The sequence below is a fragment of the Delphinapterus leucas genome, chromosome 8, assembly GCF_059928025.1.
Source record: "Delphinapterus leucas isolate spDelLeu-1000000601 "Yukka" chromosome 8, BTC_Dleu_Yukka2, whole genome shotgun sequence".
In the NCBI taxonomy this organism is placed as follows: domain Eukaryota; kingdom Metazoa; phylum Chordata; class Mammalia; order Artiodactyla; family Monodontidae; genus Delphinapterus; species Delphinapterus leucas.
Window position 1 is genome coordinate 11955584 of NC_143136.1, and position 17333 is coordinate 11972916.

Below are 17333 nucleotides of genomic sequence, written 5' to 3' on the forward strand. Positions count from 1 at the left end.
TTTGTCTTTCTCAATCCAATTCCAGTTTTTTGGCATAACTTTGGAGATTCCTTCTTGTAGGAAAAAAAATAAGATGGATGTTGAAAATAATAAGCACTGGTTACAAGTCAGCCTGTTAACTGAACAAAGTAATTATAGTAGTTTCCAAAACACCTTTACTGTTGTGCTAAGATAACTGGTTTATATTTGTAACTAAAGTGACCTTTCCCACATCTGTAAAGTTTAGCGATGTTCCACTCCATAAATAAAGACGGCGTGCATATTACAGGTACACATCTGAAATTCAGTTCCGGTGTCTTTATATCTGACAAGTGAAACAGAGCAAGGAGCTACTATTATTGGACTCAACAGCAGTAAAAATATATATATATGTATATATACTTCCATATATAGTGGTTGGACTTCTAATGCATTGAAAAAACACTTTGGGGAAGCTAACATTTAATACGCCCCTACTGGGAGCCAGGGGCCAGCCTTTGGGTGGCAGGGTTGAGGCAGAACTGTAGAGTTAACAAGACACAGGCCTCATCCCAGAGCCATTCATAACCCGCGCTCCCATGCGGAAGGCACGTCTTTCTACAGTTGTGCACAAAAAGTCATAGGGCAAGATGTAAGTGTTATAACAGAATTACCTTTACAATGTGCTATGAGAAGATGGCATGTTAAGAATGAGCTTACTCCGGGCCTCCCTGGTGGCGCAGTGGTTGAGAGTCCGCCTGCCGATGCAGCGGACACAGGTTCGTGCCCCGGTCCGGGAAGATCCCACGTGCCACGTGGCCCGTGAGCCATGGCCGCTGAGCCTGCGCGTCCGGAGGCTGTGCTCCGCAACGGGAGAGGCCACAACAGTGAGAGGCCCGCGTACCTCAAAAAAAAAAAAAAAAGAATGAGTTTACTCCCAACAGAGGTCATGGGAAACAAATTCGAAGAGTTTGGGAGAAAAGAGGAATGACATTTAGCTTGAACATTTAAATTTTAAAATGTTTGAAGCTACAAGACTCAGAGATACAATTCATACTCTAAACATGCTGTACGTAGGTTTATATCAATCAAAAATTAACCCAAGGAGCTCAGGTAACACGTGCCAGCTGGCAGGTCAAGGTGCTCCCAGGTCCCACGTGGTGATTTTCTTAGCTCATGTACATGCAAGTGGCAAAGCCTCTCCCAGGTCAATTCAGATTAGGAACCGGATACAAAACTGCATAGTTGGTATGCTCCAAATCTGTCAAATGTATACAAAGACTGAGAAAGCAATATCCCCAAAATGTTAACCCTGGGTACCTCTGAGTGGTGGGGATACAGGTGGTTTTTTAAATCGCACATGTATTTTTTTGTATTTCTGTTTATACTGTAAATTTTATCAATGGATACACAATACTTATTATTGAGTCCATTTTCCTGATTATATATTTCTTGATTTATTATTATCATATAAATCAGTTTTCCTACCGCAAAAGTAGTACACATAACATACGTATACACACATTTTTAAAAGACAGCAATACAAAATCGTAAAAAACAGAAAGCAAACTCCTATGCACTCCACCTTCCAAAATAACCTCTGTTAACATGTGGGTACATTTCCTGCCAGATGTTCGCTTTATGCATATACAAGGTATATATATTACTTTCATAATCAGAAAACGATATAAATGCCAGATAAAGCAAAAGAGGAAGATCCTTTTCTGCTTCTAACTCCCTTTAAACATAAATATCTCAGTGAAATAAGACATCAGTGATATGTGACTTTTTCCTTTTATTCATGAAACACCAGCACCAGGAAACACCTTAGGTGACTTGCAGTCTGTGGGTTTGGGGAGTGTCTTGGACGGGTGAGTAGGACAAGCGGCTGTTAACAGTGGTCAATTAAAAGGCACTTTTATGAGAAAAAAATACTTCGTCACGAGGGATTTCTCAGTGACCAACCCACTGGTCACTACTCTGGCTGCTTTGCTGGTTAGTTCAATACAAGTTGCATCCCCGGGATGGTACATCGCCACTGGAGAGGCTGCTGGGAGCCCAACTGTGGATGCCGCCTGCTGTGTCATGGAGTGTGTAAGTGGTTTCCCATCTGAGGTCTTACTTAAGCTTTTCCAGTTACACATCCCGTGAAGGCAGAGTGATAGCACAGCAAAGCAGGTTCACTGCAACCACCATCCAGATATGGGGGGCCCAAGGAGCCAAGGCGCTTGGGCAAGGGAGACCGGAACGACAGCCTGCGATGGTAGCCACATCCTGTTCCTGGAAAGTCACCATGGAAACATGCCAGGAGGATGAGGGATGGCTCCCTGCTTCCTTCCAAATCGAGCACTGAGCAGAATGAGGGCCTGATCTTCTGGGCTGGTGAACACAAACCTCCTGGCGAAGGTCATGGTCTTCAAAGACAAAACAAGGCTGAGTCAGCAGTGAGAGAAATGAGTGTGGAAACTGGTCCCTAGGTGGAGACGCTGACTTTCTGTCTGCAAGAAGACAAGGCCAGGAGGTGGGCCACTCCCAGAGAGCTGTGAGCTGCATCCAACAAGCCTGGTCTCAAGATGTCAATCTGCTTGCAAATTAGACTCACAGAGGCCATAGGACGAAGGGCCACGGCAGATGTGAGCAATTGGGACGGTCATAGTGCCCTCTGCTTTTGTTCAAAACTAAGTGGGGGCTTGGAGACAATGGTAACACAGCTGGATCACACTTGTTCACATGGCTGGGTCACCTCACTGGCCGTCGAATCTGTGAAGCCGCTTTCTCCTCATTTCTTCTTCTGGTGTGAGCTGGAACCGATAGGCCGGGGGGCTATTTCTGCGATCTCCTGTAGAGAGAAAGCACAAGGGAGACTCAAGCGCTGCCCACCCACTGTCCTGACATTTACAGGGCACTGCATCCTAGGATTCCCAAGGGGGAAAAAAAAGATGGCTTAGGTGTCATCTTTATATTAGCATGAAACAGAAATGTAACAAACATATTTCAATTTCAGAGGTCAATACTACATTTCAACATAAAGTAAACATTTTCAGCGAGGTCCAGTCCATGAAACTAATTTGACTCATTTTGAAACTTCTTGACAATCCTCCCATTTCTATGTTCTTTTCCATCATGTTCCACAATTTGCATCATTTAATTTCCAAAATGTCTCAAGGGCTTACTTTATTTCTTTTAATGCCCAGAAATAACTGTCACTGTCCATAACATCCTCACCCAGTGTGCTCGTAGGGTTCTCCTGTTGGGCCCTTTTCCTCCCTCTAACCTGCTGCCTCCTGTACTTCCCCAGCTGGTGGGAATCACGCCTGCCTGAAACTCACAAGCCCCCACAGGGCATCATGGCCCATAGAGCAGGGGCTGTGTTACCATAATGACCAATATCTAAGCAGGCAGACAAAAATGCAGGCATAATATTTGAAGATCATGTGGGCCACGGAAATCATCACTGAAAAGGGTTTCTCGGGGCTACAAACAGAACATATAATTTGCAGTGATATAAGCATTTCAATCACTGCATTAAAAAAAACACTCTTCCAGCCACTGTAGGGGGATAATAAAGGAATAACAATAGACAATAGACCTCAAGGACCCAGAAACCTAAATCTAATGAAAGAGCTTCAATATCCTCCATGAGGCAGCCATGCAGGGCGTCACTGATGGATACACGCAAACAGTAGGTTCACGTCTAAGCATGCGGACCAGAACGATTGCACCTTTCCCCTTCTGAGCCTCTGCTAACCCTGTAAACTCACTCTGAAAGGCCCACTCCCATCACCTCCCTCCATCAAAAGTCCTACTCGTTTTCCAACGCCCCATCCAAATCGCACTGCCCTCTGGCCACCCCCAAAGGAAGAGCTCTCTCCCAATTCAAGCTCCTCAGCTTCCAGCACCTTCCTCTCAGTGGTCCGCATGCAACAGTCACCACATCCCACCAGACAGGGCAGCCACTGTGCATACCGCTGCTCTCTCCTACTGGAATCATAAGCTCTTAAATGGCTGGGAACATTTCTGACGCTTCTCTCTGCTCCCCAGTGCCTGGTACAGCCCCGCACACACAGAAGCTGTTCAAGAAAAATATGGGCCTGACTCAGCGGCACATGCCTATGACTTCCAAAGGTATATGTTACGGCCAGACCACCATATTCAACGTTGCCCTCTGAGGTTCTGACACAACTGACTCTGGAAGCCCTGGCCTAGCTGGGAAGGGTGGATGGGCAAGAGGGTCGGAGCCAGGAGGGAAAACAAGTGAACAGTTGACCCCTCCCGCTCTCGCTCCAAGCGTGGTACCTTGTCGGAGACGCTGACAGGTAATATATTGACATGGTGGTTGTTAAGACAATGATGAAAAGATGTTAGAGAAAGCAGTGTGAAACTAAGAGTCAGTTTGCTAAGCCACCACAAGAATTTCAGTTGTCAGACAATGAGAACTTTCTAAAAAGGCAGTCAAAAGCAACCCCTTTTTACATTTTTTTCCCCCACAGTGATAGAGACCCCAACACTTACCCATGTCTGATTGTCCTTTCCTTTTGAGACGTGAGGGAATTACCCCTGCTGGACCCCTTGTAACATTTCCTGACTAGTCCACCCAGAAGTGATCCAGGTGGGCCAAGCCCGGCACTCACTCGCGCTGGGTAAACTCCACTTCGAGATTTTTTGATAAGTGAAGTATGTGTCATTTTACCAACTTTCACTAAAGATGCTGTTCAAACGTGTAAGACTTTTACCATAAAGATTTTATGAATACTATAAGATTCAAAGTTTTACTGGATATGGTTTTCACCACATACATTTGTAAAGGAATTTCTCTCTGTTCAAAGTGGTAAACACTTTGAAATTACAGAGAAACTCATGAATCCAATTACCATTAGTTTATTGCTTAAAAGTGCTTTATACAATGAGCTCCAACTCCTGCTTTCCTTTTAACGGTTGTTTTTAACAAGTCCATTCTTAATTGCACTTATGAGCGCGGGCCAGTGTGTGACAGCCCATTCCAGCTGGGCAGGGAACCGGGAGGCCTGGCTGTGGGCGGAGTTAGAAGCAAGCTCAACGTGGCATCTTGACTCCAGGCCACAGGGCACGAGCCCATAGATGCTGAAAGATGCTCAGACTCCCAAAGGGAATCACAGTGTCCAAGAGGAAAAGCCTGTTCCATGAAGGGAAATGCAGGGAGGAATCAGAGGTGGCAGACTGTGAAGGTTCTGGGGGTTCAGCTCTCAAAATGGCCAGCCGGCACAAATGCTCTCTGGACCCATGCTCGGGGCATTTAAGGAGAACCACGGCTGAGCCAACAGAAGAAATGCCACGTGCTGAAGTAGAAAACTCACATCAAGAGAGGAACAATAATCACTCTTTCACAAGAGCCTTTTTCTTTCTTTTTTTTTTTTTTTGCGGTACGTGGGCCTCTCACTGTTGTGGCCTCTCCCGTTGCGGAGCACAGGCTCCGGACGCGCAGGCTCAGCGGCCATGGCTCACGGGCCCAACCGCTCCACGGCATGTGGGATCTTCCCAGACCGGGGCACGAACCTGTGCCCCCTGCATTGGCAGGCGGACTCCCAACCACCGCGCCACCAGGGGAGCCCCACAAGAGCCTTTTAAGGTATCCAATTTGAATTAGCTTTTACTCCCAATTTCATGATGCCAATTTTACAGATGAAAAAATCTGAGGCTCAGGGAGTGTTAGGGACACACCTAAGGTCACAAAGCTAGCGTGAAGGCAAGCAAAAACTTGCACCTATCGGTCTTCCGGCTGCAGGAGGCTTCTCCTCCTCTTCCACAGCCCCACACTGCCGATCCTACTAACACACCGAGTATGTTATCACATCCCTTCGCTACGCCTTATCCTCCTGCCAGAACCCAGAGAGTCCCTTTCCTTCATGGATATGCAGGGAGCTCACTGTTATCTGAAAATAGAAAAAGAAGAAGATCCAGCCTAAGCTCTCAAATCGACTTGGCTGTGCTGTCATCACAGATGTGACTACAAAGTTCCCGCACTGGGTCCCCTTAAATTCTACTGACTACTAGAGTGCTTTGGGTTTTTAGGACCCCTGGAAAGGCCTTGTGTATAGCAACAAAACAACAATAATGACAATGCCTGATGTGGATGTTTTATGGGTATTTTAAATCCTTCAAACTCAGTGTTTCTGTTAACATCAAAGCCACCCGACTGCAGAATGATTTAACTGCTTCATTTCAGGCTTTGAACTGCATTCGTCTTGCTGGTAGTTAGTTTTCTTGGAAAGTTTTCAAGACTAAATTAACCTGTGATATGTTGAAGGCAGTTATGTATTTGATGTCAGTCAGCCAACCCCCCAGACCTGTTCGTCACATCTGTGCTCTGGGTCAGTGCCACACTGGGGACCAGGCCTCCAGCTGCTCCCCTCCGTCTCAGCTAAGCTCTGTCTTCCAATTCTCCACCTTGTCATCTATTTTTAAACCATTTCTATGTTTTCCGCTTGTGTCACATGACCTATTATTTCTCTCCTTAGCCTCCAGGACCCTCTGCAGGCATTTCTCAAAGGGTCTAAGAAATGCGCTTTCCATATCTACCTATATTTATTAAGCACACAGAAAAGGATCTGGATGGGCCTCAGCTAGACGGCAAAAGGAGAAGAGGTCCCCGTGGGTATATTGGAAAAAGTGTTGCTAGGAAAATGGGAGATGCTTCCGGCCCTGCCTGGAACTAGAGAGGACACCCCAGGCAAGTCTTCATTCCGGCAGGCTCTGGTTGGTTCACTTGTCAGGGGAGAGGGTGCAGAACAAGGTGGCTGCCAGGGTCCTTGCCGTGACTCTGGAGTCTGATGACTGGGGTAAAATCCTGACTCTTCCACTTACAGCTACACATCCTTGAGCAAGTAGGTTACCTTCACGCGGCCTTAGTTTCCTTACCTATAAAATGCAAATAGTAACAGTAGCTCCTTTGCTGGACTGTTGAGAGAATAAGAGAGGATGCATATAAAATGCTCAGCTGAGTGCCAGCAGTGCAGTTAATGCCTGATGAGCACTGGATGTCAGGACTCCTAACCTCGAACATCACTGAGAATCATATGGGTTAAATGTCTATCTGTTAATATCACTGGCTAAAAGACAGATACCAAATAAAATGACCAAAGACTTCTTAAAAGATAGAGCCCAATTCTGTTTGAGGACCAGCTGGCAGTGTTTTGTACAAAGTGTGGAGTCACTACTTACTAAATACTTGTCCTCTAAGAGACAGATACGAAAAAGGTAATTCACAACCTCCACATGCCAGCACACTTTTGTGACTTTCAGGCACTGCGAAAACTGGAGAGCCCAGCTGAGACCTCTTTTCTCCACTGAGTTAAATCATGCATTGAACATTTACAGGTCTGGGTGAAACAGCCTTGCTCTGATGAACTTGGTACAGAACATTAGTATTTATGAGCCTTGCTTCTATAGTCCTGTAAATGGAGGTCAGCCCTCAATTTTACTCAAAGAAACAGTGAGCATGCTTCAAAGGACCTCAGGAGCAGTGCCCAGTTTAAGAAGATTTAGCTCAATTATAGCACCAGTAGTGAGATCATAAGATTTATTGATTTGTGGTTCTTGATGGAAAAATTTTCAGTTCTCTACCCTTATGTATAATGCAGTAACCTCTGCATTTTACATCTAAGGGAGGAGAAGCAATTTCATCCACATAAGAATTGCTAAAAAGAATGCCATGAGTTGATGGCCATTTTCCCTACTGTTCGCCATCCCTGTAAATAGAGATGTTTAATTTGCTGTATTCATAGATCCTGCCCATGATCTGACGAGCCCTCTATGCCATTCAGTGAAATTATACTAAAGTGAAGCCTCAAGATGGCTTGTCTTTCCCTTAAATTGGGGACCTATGGAGGCAATCACTTTAAAAAAATTTTTTTTAAACCTCTAAATATTCCTGTACTCTCTGGGATTGCTTTTGTCAAACGAGGGCAACAGCATGGGACCCATATTCTCTCTTTCAAAAATGTTACTTTATTAGAATTCCATGAATTCTAAAGCTTCCAAAATGTCTTTTGACAGGACAGTTGCTAAGTCATTTACTATGACCAAAAAGGCCTGGAAGGAACCCCAAGTCCAACAATTAGCAAGATATTCTTTTAAAGTAGGAGGTGCCCAAGGACAATACGAGCACTTTCCTTTTTGAGGCACTAATAATAATGATCTATCTATCCATCTGTCCATCGCTTTAAAAAGAGTTTGAGGGCTTCCCTGGTGGTGCAGTGGTTGAGAGTCCGCCTGCCAATGCGGGGGACACAGGTTCGTGCCCCGGTCCGGGAAGATCCCACATGCCGCAGAGTGGCTGGGCCCGTGAGCCATGGCCTCTGAGCCTGCGCATCCGGAGCCTGTGCTCTGCAACGGGAGAGGTCACAACAGTGAGAGGCCCGCGTACCACAAAAAAAAAAAAAAAAAAAAGAGTTTGAAATTCACCTAAAAATCTCATAACTTTCATACAGATGGAAGTTTCATTATGGTTTACAATAAAGGTAACATTTAGATGTGATTTGAGAGAGAAAAATTCACATTTCCACTCCTCAACTGATCAAATCAACAGCGGTGGGATTCCTTAGTTCTGAAACAGTATCTGGAATCCCAAAATGAGAAGCTCTGAATGGAAATCAACTCAGTTGCTACTTTCCCTGTTGTACTTTTCTCTCTGTTCTAGTTGGTTAATTTGGGGGACCGTTAATGGCCACAACTGACTTCAAATCAACAGGCTTCATAATCAAGTTAAGCTGATAATTATAATCAACTTAATAATCCAGTTAGCAATTCGAGTAACCTAAAATATTGGGTCCACTCTGTCAGATCTAGAGTTTTTTTTGCAATATAGAGAACACATGGTATGACCTCTAGAACAAAAAGAGAAAGTCCGGGAGGAGACAATAAATGTTTGCTGGGCAACTGCTACATGCTCACTCTACTTTACTCTCCCTTCCTTTTAAAAAGTGTACAACTTTATTAATTTCCATGCACTGAACGTATGGGACCAACATCCAGACCAAAATACAGTATTTCCAGCACTCCCAAGCCTCCATGGGCTCCCTTCCAGAAGCGGTCCACTGACTTCTTACAGCAGAGATTCATTTTGTCTCTTTTTGTCCATAAATGGATTCATATAATATGTACCTTTTGTGGGTTGTTTCATTTTACATTATCTTTGTGAGACTCACCATATTGCTGTATGTGGTTTCTATTCTACTTATCCTTCTGAGTAGAATTTCCTCGTCTGTTTTATAGAAAGAAGAATGGAGGCTTAAAGATTTCAAGGAACTTACCAACGCCACACAGCTGGTCAGGGACTGAGGCAAGAGTCACACCTAGATCCCTTTCTACTCTGCTCCAGACATGAGGTGTGTTAGTTGTCTTTCTTAACCCCAAAACCAGAATCTGTAAACCCGAACAATACTATTCCTTTAAACTTGATTTGGAAGCAGGATCTGTTTAAAAAGCAGCAGGAAATTTTACCTTCTGCTTTAGATAAGGTTCACTGCAAACAGTAAGATCTTCTGGATAACAAAGTATCTAGAATTAGGATCTCCCTTGACAAGGTTTTAGCAAGAGGCCCAGTTGCAAAAGTCAGCCTTGGTGATTAACTATATCATGTATTTTCTAAACAGAGAACAGCTTATAAATTCTTACAGAAATAACTCTTGATGGGCTGGAGGGGCAGCAAAAAGAGAGGCTGAGGAGAAGAGGGTCTCCCATTAGGAACCACTGTAACATGAAGCACATATTTCTTTAAACAAATGGATGCAGATTTTCTCTATCTATCTATGGCTGTGTTGGGTCTTTGTTGCTGCGTGTGGGCTTCTCTTTGTGGTGGCTTCTCTGGTTGCAGACCACAGGCACTAGGTGCACAGGCTTCAGTAGTTGCAGCACGTGGGCTCAGTAGTTGTGGCGCACGGGCTTAGTTGCTCCACGGCATGTGGGATCTTCCCGAGCAGGGATGGAACCCATGTCCCCTGCATTGGCAGGTGGATTCTTAACCACTGAGCCATCAGGGAAGCCCGGATGCAAATTTTAATACTAAAGGGATTTTCCATTTTAAAAAATCAATCTGTCTTAAATCCTTTCACAATTCTGTCACCACCATAACACTTTATCAAGAGGGATTTAAATGAGATTAGGAATGATTTTCAAGCACCTTTTATATATATTTAATGGCTTTAGGATGTTTCAAATTTTCTTTGATGTAAAACAGCATGCCTTTTGGCCAGCAACCTGAAGGTGCCTCAGATGGAGTTTACCCAATCACATCAGCTGATTCTGGAAGCTGAGAAGAGGTTGACTATCTCCTCTGGAGGAACAGCCTTCCCAGTTCCATATAATTTGGGGCTGTACCTTTTTTTTTTTTTTTCTTTAAATTCAAAATCACCTACTGATATCTACTGGACAGATATAAGAAAATTCTTGGAAAACTAGATGCGGGGTTCCCTTTGCTTCCAAATTCTCATTGCTTAGTACCCACGAGGGCCTACGTGCCTGGCTCGGACAGCAGAGAGAAACCAGACAAGGGCCCTGCCTGGAGGGAGAGATTTGAGAACATATTTTACAACAAAAAAGAGAAAACTGAAAGTAGAATGAGGAAGTCTTTTGTGGGCAGGGAGTTCTGATGGAAAAAAAAAAATATATATATATATACACACACACACACACACACATAAGTACGGACAAAGCTAGAAAAAAGATGAAGACCCTTTGGACTATTAAAATCCCACACTCCTCTCTGAAGCTCCAGGGCCAATGTGCCTGACTTGCCCAGGACAGGCAGCTGCGGCCTGGGGCCTCTCCTGATGTTTCTGATAGAGATCTCATACCTGCCCGCAAACAGGGCCCTAGCAGGACCCCCCCAGAGAGGGCCGCTGCCCTGTACCTCCCACCTGGCCTGCATCTTTGTTGGACTTGGACCCTCCAACCTTAAAGGATTCCCGAGGTCCAAATGGTTACCTGATCAAATCTCTGACCCCTCCGGCTCCTGGCCCTCTATCAGCTCTGACCCTCTGATCGTCATCTCTTAGACAGAGGAGGCCTTCCACTGCCTTTTTATGGCCGGATTTCCTGATGATGTTAAGATGGGGCCATGGTGGCGGGGGCAGGGGAAGGACAAGCAGGATGGAACTTCTAGTCTTTTCCTCAGAGCCTGGATACCACCCCTCCTCTTGCTTCTTGATCATGGGGTTATCTTTGAGTAAGTTTTAATTTAAGTATTTTCTAAATTTAATTATCTTTGAGTAAGTTTTAATTTTTTTTTTTTTAGGAGAGGGAAGCGGGTAAGAGATTATTTAAACTATAATAAATTGAGCTCAAAGAGATGTAAAATTGCGTCTTCCCGAGACCCACTGGGTTCCAGCCCTGCTGCCTGCCACTTGCTATGGCATCATCGTAAGAGTGGCTGCGGCTGAATTCTCCCCTTGCTGGCCTTTAGCAGCCCCGTCCCATAAGCATAGTTTCCATAGAATAGCAACCAACTGGCCGGTGAAGGCAGGAGTCAGAGCTAGGCTCCCAGTTTTCAGTAGCTCAAATGCAAGAGGTTTGGGCAAAGCCAGGCAGTCTTGGAGACTCTATGAACGGGACAGCTGTCTGGTTTGCTGCTGTGATTCCTAAACTTTCATGTGCACAATAATGGAGAACTTGTTAAAAACGCAGATTTACTAGATCCTACAGCCAGAGATTCTTATGCATCAACTGGTTGGAGAGCAGGAAGGTGCATTTTAATGAAAACCCACCCTGGCAGCGTTTCTGCTGCAGACAGTGTATCAGATCACTGAGAATCACTGGGGGAAAAGAACACATTTCGCTGGATGTGGGTCTGCATCTGGCTCCACAAGGACCCTGGACGAGGCACTTCTCCCTGGGCCTCGGGCTCCTCATCTGTGCAACGATGGGTGCTGGATTGGACATTTTAGACCTCCGCACAGAGGCACAACATCCGCGGCTGTTCGTTTCTCAGTGAGCCATCAGGGCTGGCTGGCCTAAGAAGGCCAGGTGCAGATGGGCCACACCAGCAACCTGCGTCCTCCACTGCCTGCAGTCCGGGCAGCTACTCTGCCTGCCCCGTCAGCCAGCCTGGCCGTGACTTCTGACAGCTGGGCCGAGAACTGGCCATGCTGTGCTTCTTGGCAACTTCCTCCAACTAATTTGGTCTAATTCAGTGTCCCTCCCCATGCCCCAACGTTTTAATTTTTAATAAACTTTTTTGTTTTGTTTTGTTTTTTGGTTTTTTTTTGCAGTACGCGGGCCTCTCACTGTTGTGGCCTCTCCCGTTGCAGAGCACAGGCTCCGGACGCACAGACTCAGCGGCCATGGCTCACGGGCCCAGCCGCTCCGCGGCATGTGGGATCTTCCCGGACCGGGGCACGAACCCGTGTCCCCTCCATCGGCAGGCGGACTCTCAACCACTGCGCCACCAGGGAAGCCCTAAACTCTTTATTTTGGAATAATTTTAGATTTAAAGAAAGTTACAAAGGCAATACAGCCAAACATCTTACGTTATCATGATCTAGTTGTCAAAATCAACCACTTACAGAGATGGGTGCGCTACTATTAATGAAATTCCAGACTCCACTTGGATTTCACCCGTTTTTCCACTAATTTCCCTTCTCTGTTCCCTTCTCTGTTTCACCAGTTTTGCCACTAATTTCCCAACTAAAGCCAACAGTCCATTTAGTTGTCGGGTCTCCTTAGTCTCTTCAGGTCTGTGGTACCGTCTCAGTCTTTTCTTATTTCCTGTGACCTTGACAGTCCTGCGCAGCACCAGCCTACAGCAGAACGTCCCTCAGTTTGGTTTGTCTGATGCTTTTCCTCATCATTACTCTGGGGTTAGGGTTTTGGGAAGAAGACCGCAGAGGAGAAGTGCCCTTGCCATCCGATCATATGACTTATCACTGGTGATGTAACCTTGAGCACTGGGTTAAGGAGTGTTTGCCAGGTTCTTCCACTTTTAAAATTTTTTGATGAGCTCCAAGGCAATGAAGCTTTAACTCTCATCACCAAGAGTTACCTGGATAAACTGGAATAGGTAGAAGTGGGTACCTCAAGCAGCCTCTGTCACTCTCCCTGCTTGAGGATGAACAGGGTACAGTGGGGTCATCCCTGACCTTCACTGAATTCAGGTTCTCCAACACAGAGGTGAGTGCATGAATCACCAGGAGAGCGCTTTGAGAGTTTCCGATCTGGCAGGCTTGGCATGGAGCCCAGGCTACCGTATTTTAATGAGTTCCCAGGTGATTCGGAGCTACACTAGCTTTTTAGAATCAGCTCAGATTTTTTTTTTTTTTTTCAACTGAAAATATCCACCCTGGGTTTCACGCCAGTATTTACACTTGCCGGCAGGTGGAGCCAGAGGCTCATGACTCAATCTGCTGAAGAAAACTAGGACAAATTCCAGGCAACAAAGCATTCCGCACTGTAAGCAGAATTAGGGTTATTCTGAAACAGATGGGCTCTACAGAAGCCGTCGCACTGAGTATTACGCAGTTGTTTATTGTCTAGATGGTCTGAAACCCGGGGACTATTCGCCAGCATCTAGCAGTTTCTGTGTCATATCAGGTTTCTTCCAGAGCAGAGGAGACTGACAAGACCCTGGGAGACAGATGTGGTTATGGATATGGATGTGGACACAGATATTTTAACCAGCTCTGAACTCAGGATTTACTCCTGCTACGGTGCATACTGCCTTGCATAGCTGAGTGCGTCTTCCTGGAATGATCAGGATCCCTCTAACTCCACATCAGAAGAGTAGATACAATAGATACATTTGGATACACACATATCCAAATAGATACAATCTGTGATGATAAGACAACAAATCCCAGATGCAATAATTCTAAAACTGCTTTACTTTAAGCCTAATCAAAGTGGTCTGTTTCCTGGTTTACATTTTTACCCACACGCCCACTTACACTTGGCCCCATCCTCTTTCCTTCTGCCCCTCTCCTGTGCTACCCCAGCTGGCATTAGCAGGGAGGAAGCAAGGGCAAGGAAGGCCAGCTAGCACGCACTTGACTGTGCCTGATGCACTGGTCCACAGTGGGCAGGACCAGGGCTTACAAATGGAGTATTCTGTGAGTCCTGGAAATCTACAACGGCCTCCAAGCGCCAACGGTTCCTCCGTAGAGAATGTTTTCAGTTCCTTAGCCTGTGATCCCAGGCACTCAGCTGCTGCTGTGCTGGTCAGCCCGGGATCAGAGAGGCCGTGAAGGCGTCTCTGAGGTTGGCAGCTTGGGGACAGGTGGTTCAGCAGGTTCTGCTGTCTCTGTGCTGGACAGACCCTCAGCCACCTGAGGGGCGCACAGACGTGCTTCCTGGTGGATAAGGCCCTGCTGTAAGCAGTGGGTTCGTAACTGCCTGGCACAGCGGCTCCCTCCCTCCAAGGGATAAAACGTCAGTTGATGGTGCCCCCCCTTTCACGAACAGGGGCAGGTCCCCCTCTCAGAAACAACAAAATCCCCAACGTGCTTGCTCTTTGCCCAGATTCTCAGACGGAGGCAGAGAGAAGCACTGTTGATGACATTTAGACCTGTTTCATTTTTTTCTCACTCCCTTCAACTTGAGTTTCAAATCAGAGACAGCCCAATGGCCAGCTTTTTAAGCAACAGCCCAAGGTAATGTTTTCATTGACTTTTAAAATCATAGCCCATTTGGAATTAGCCCATATTTCCCACAGAAACCTCAATCTTCTGAAAATACCTTTTAACCTTTGGGCATAGAAAAATATAAGTAAATATCATCCCAAGAAATCAAAGAATAAGAAAGAGAAAAGATGGAGAGTCAGGAGGAGAACTCTGGAAAGGGACAAAGAAACTTAGATCGGGAACTTCTGCCAAGACCAACCACTGAGGGGTAACGTCCAGGTCACACTGGACAACTGTTGCCAGTGACTGTTTGTCAGGAGAAACAAGGATGTGGAGCCTGGGAGGGAAGGGGTTTGGGACAGCTGACCCTAGGCTTGGTGGCCGGACTGACTGGCAGCAAATAAAATGAGCCACGTGACAGGCCCTACACCTTCCCACTGCTCGCATGTCACAGTCCTGTGAAACACGCAGCAGCACGTCAAAGCTCTAGAGACTAGATACTGGATCTAGAAGAGTAATTTCCAAACTTTCATGTGGGTGAGCACGGTAAGAGGCAGATTCTAGGTTCTAACTTGGGAGATCCCAGATCAACGGCTGTGGTGAGACCCAGGAATCTGCATTTTTCAGAAGCACCTCGTGTGAGTCTGATGCTACCAGCCCCACTCTGAGAAACTGGGATCCGAGGGATGCCGTACTACATTCTGGGGTTTTGTTTGGTTGTAACTAACGATCAGCACCAACACGGCATCTGGTTTTGTACACACAGGTCTTTTGTTATATCTTCCCTGAGCCAGAAGCTCTGGTGGTTTCCCAGGTTGTGCCGTGCTCAATCCTGGATGACGTGAATTTTAAAAGTAAGACACCAACGCAACCCAGCTCTCCTAAAGATTCTATTAGTTATAACATGAAAGTGGATGAAACTGGCCACTCACCCAGTCGTAGGAGCAAAGCCACTCACCTCTGGATCCCAGGTGCCTGGGACCTGGTGGGCACGTCATAAATGTTTGGTGAATGAACAAAAAACCAACTAATATGCTATCAGGGCTGAGCAGAGAGGGGGCCAGGAACCAGGGGCCCAGGCCAGGCCAATGGGGCTAGAGGACTGTGAGAGAGATGTGGGTAAATGGTGGCAGGTAGGGAATTTCAAGGCCCCAGAGTCTTGGTTTCTGGCCTCAGCCAACAACCAGCTTTCAAACCCTGAGACATAAGTGGGTGAGAACAGGTGACAGGAGGCTTCAGAATACAGTTCAGTCTATTTGTTTCCTCTAACAAGTGCATGAAGTTGGATTGGGCTCTGGGGTTCCGTTACATTAGAGAACTTCAGTATCCAGAAGTAGGCCAAGATATGAGATGTACTACGTACATCCATGTTGAATGCTGTAAACATTCAAATTATCTCTATTTTTCAGATATCATAAGCCTGGCTGGTGCATAAGTACACATCAAGAGATACCGATATCAATGCATAATTATGAAAACAATCCCTGACCTAGGAAACTGTCCCTGAGATGTTGAGAAGCCAAGAAGAACACCATGGTTCGAAGCTCTCACAAAAGCTAGAAGCTGCCGGCATGCTCCCCTCTTAGGTGGAAACAGAGGAAGATGAACTATTCTGGGAAAAGCCTGCAATGAGAGTGCATCACAGCTGGTCTCAAAGGTGCATGCATGTCAGGGTGAAGGTGGGGCGGGCACCCCGAGAACCACCGGCTCAACCCCACAAGGAAACAGCAACGCAAGGGCCTCGGCAGATGCACTTGCTGGGTTAAAAAAAAAAAAAAAAAAGGCAGGAGAGGGAGGGGGCGGGAGAGCCAAGAGGGAAAGTAACTGGAAGAAGAATGACATCCTTGTCAGCAGTCCGAGCCCCACGAGTTTTGAATGGTTGGTGGTTTAGAAAACCAGGGTGGGCTCCTCGGCAAAGGCCTAGATAAGCTGGGAGGTAAGGACGACACAAGCGTATCCCTTCCAGCTCTGAATGAGATAAGCGGCAGGGTGAGAGCATCTGCACAGAACGCCAACAGGCAGGAGCCTTGCTCTCTGCACCAGAAGCTGAGAAATGCTTCCTGTGGGTCAGAGTTGGCCTAGAAGCGGGATGGCTGTGAAGTTCTGGGATGCGATAAACTATCCCGGAAGTAGGACGGTCATCTTAAAAACACGCTTCTTTTTGTATTTGGTGGTATTTAACCAGTTACCTGGCGGTCCAGTGGTTAGGACTCCACGCTTTCACTGCCAAGGGCCTGGGTTCGATCCCTGGTCACGGAACTAAGATCCCACAAGCCCTGTGGAGCGGCTGAGAAAACAAAACTAAACTAAACCAAAAAAAAAAAAAAACCCACAAAAAAATATTGCTCTGGGGCTTCCCTGGTGGTGCAGTGGTTGGGAGTCGGCCTGCCGATGCAGGGGACACGGGTTTGTGCCCCGGTCCGGGAAGCTCCCACGTGCCGCGGAGTGGCTGGGCCCGTGAGCCATGGCCGCTGAGCCTGCGCGTCCGGAGCCTGTGCTCCGCAACGGGAGAGGCCACAACAGTGAGAGGCCCGCGTACCGCCAAAAAAAAAAAAAAAAAAAAAAAAAAAATATATATATATATATATATATATATATATATAGCTGTGATGGTATGTAGCGTAACCCTGAGCTGAACCTGCGCGTCCGGAGCCTGTGCTCCGCAGCGGGAGAGGCCACAACAGTGAGAGGCCCGCGTACCGACAAAAAAAAAAAAAAAAAAAAAAAAAAATATATATATATATATATATATATATATATATATATATATATATATATATATAGCTGTGA

General features: G+C 46.1%; 1 protein-coding gene across 11 annotated transcripts in view; it reads right to left on the bottom strand.

Moving 5' to 3' along the window:
* Window positions 1-1733: 1733 nt before the first annotated feature.
* RHBDD1 (rhomboid domain containing 1) overlaps window positions 1734-17333 on the bottom strand; it is a 113733-nt gene continuing 98133 nt past the window's right edge. For all 11 annotated transcript variants that reach the window (XM_022567841.3, XM_022567839.3, XM_022567837.3 and 8 more), the window contains one exon: window positions 1734-2797. In XM_022567841.3, the coding sequence (XP_022423549.1) occupies window positions 2703-2797 (95 nt within the window). In that variant the 3' untranslated portion in view covers window positions 1734-2702. The remainder of the gene's footprint in view (window positions 2798-17333) is intronic.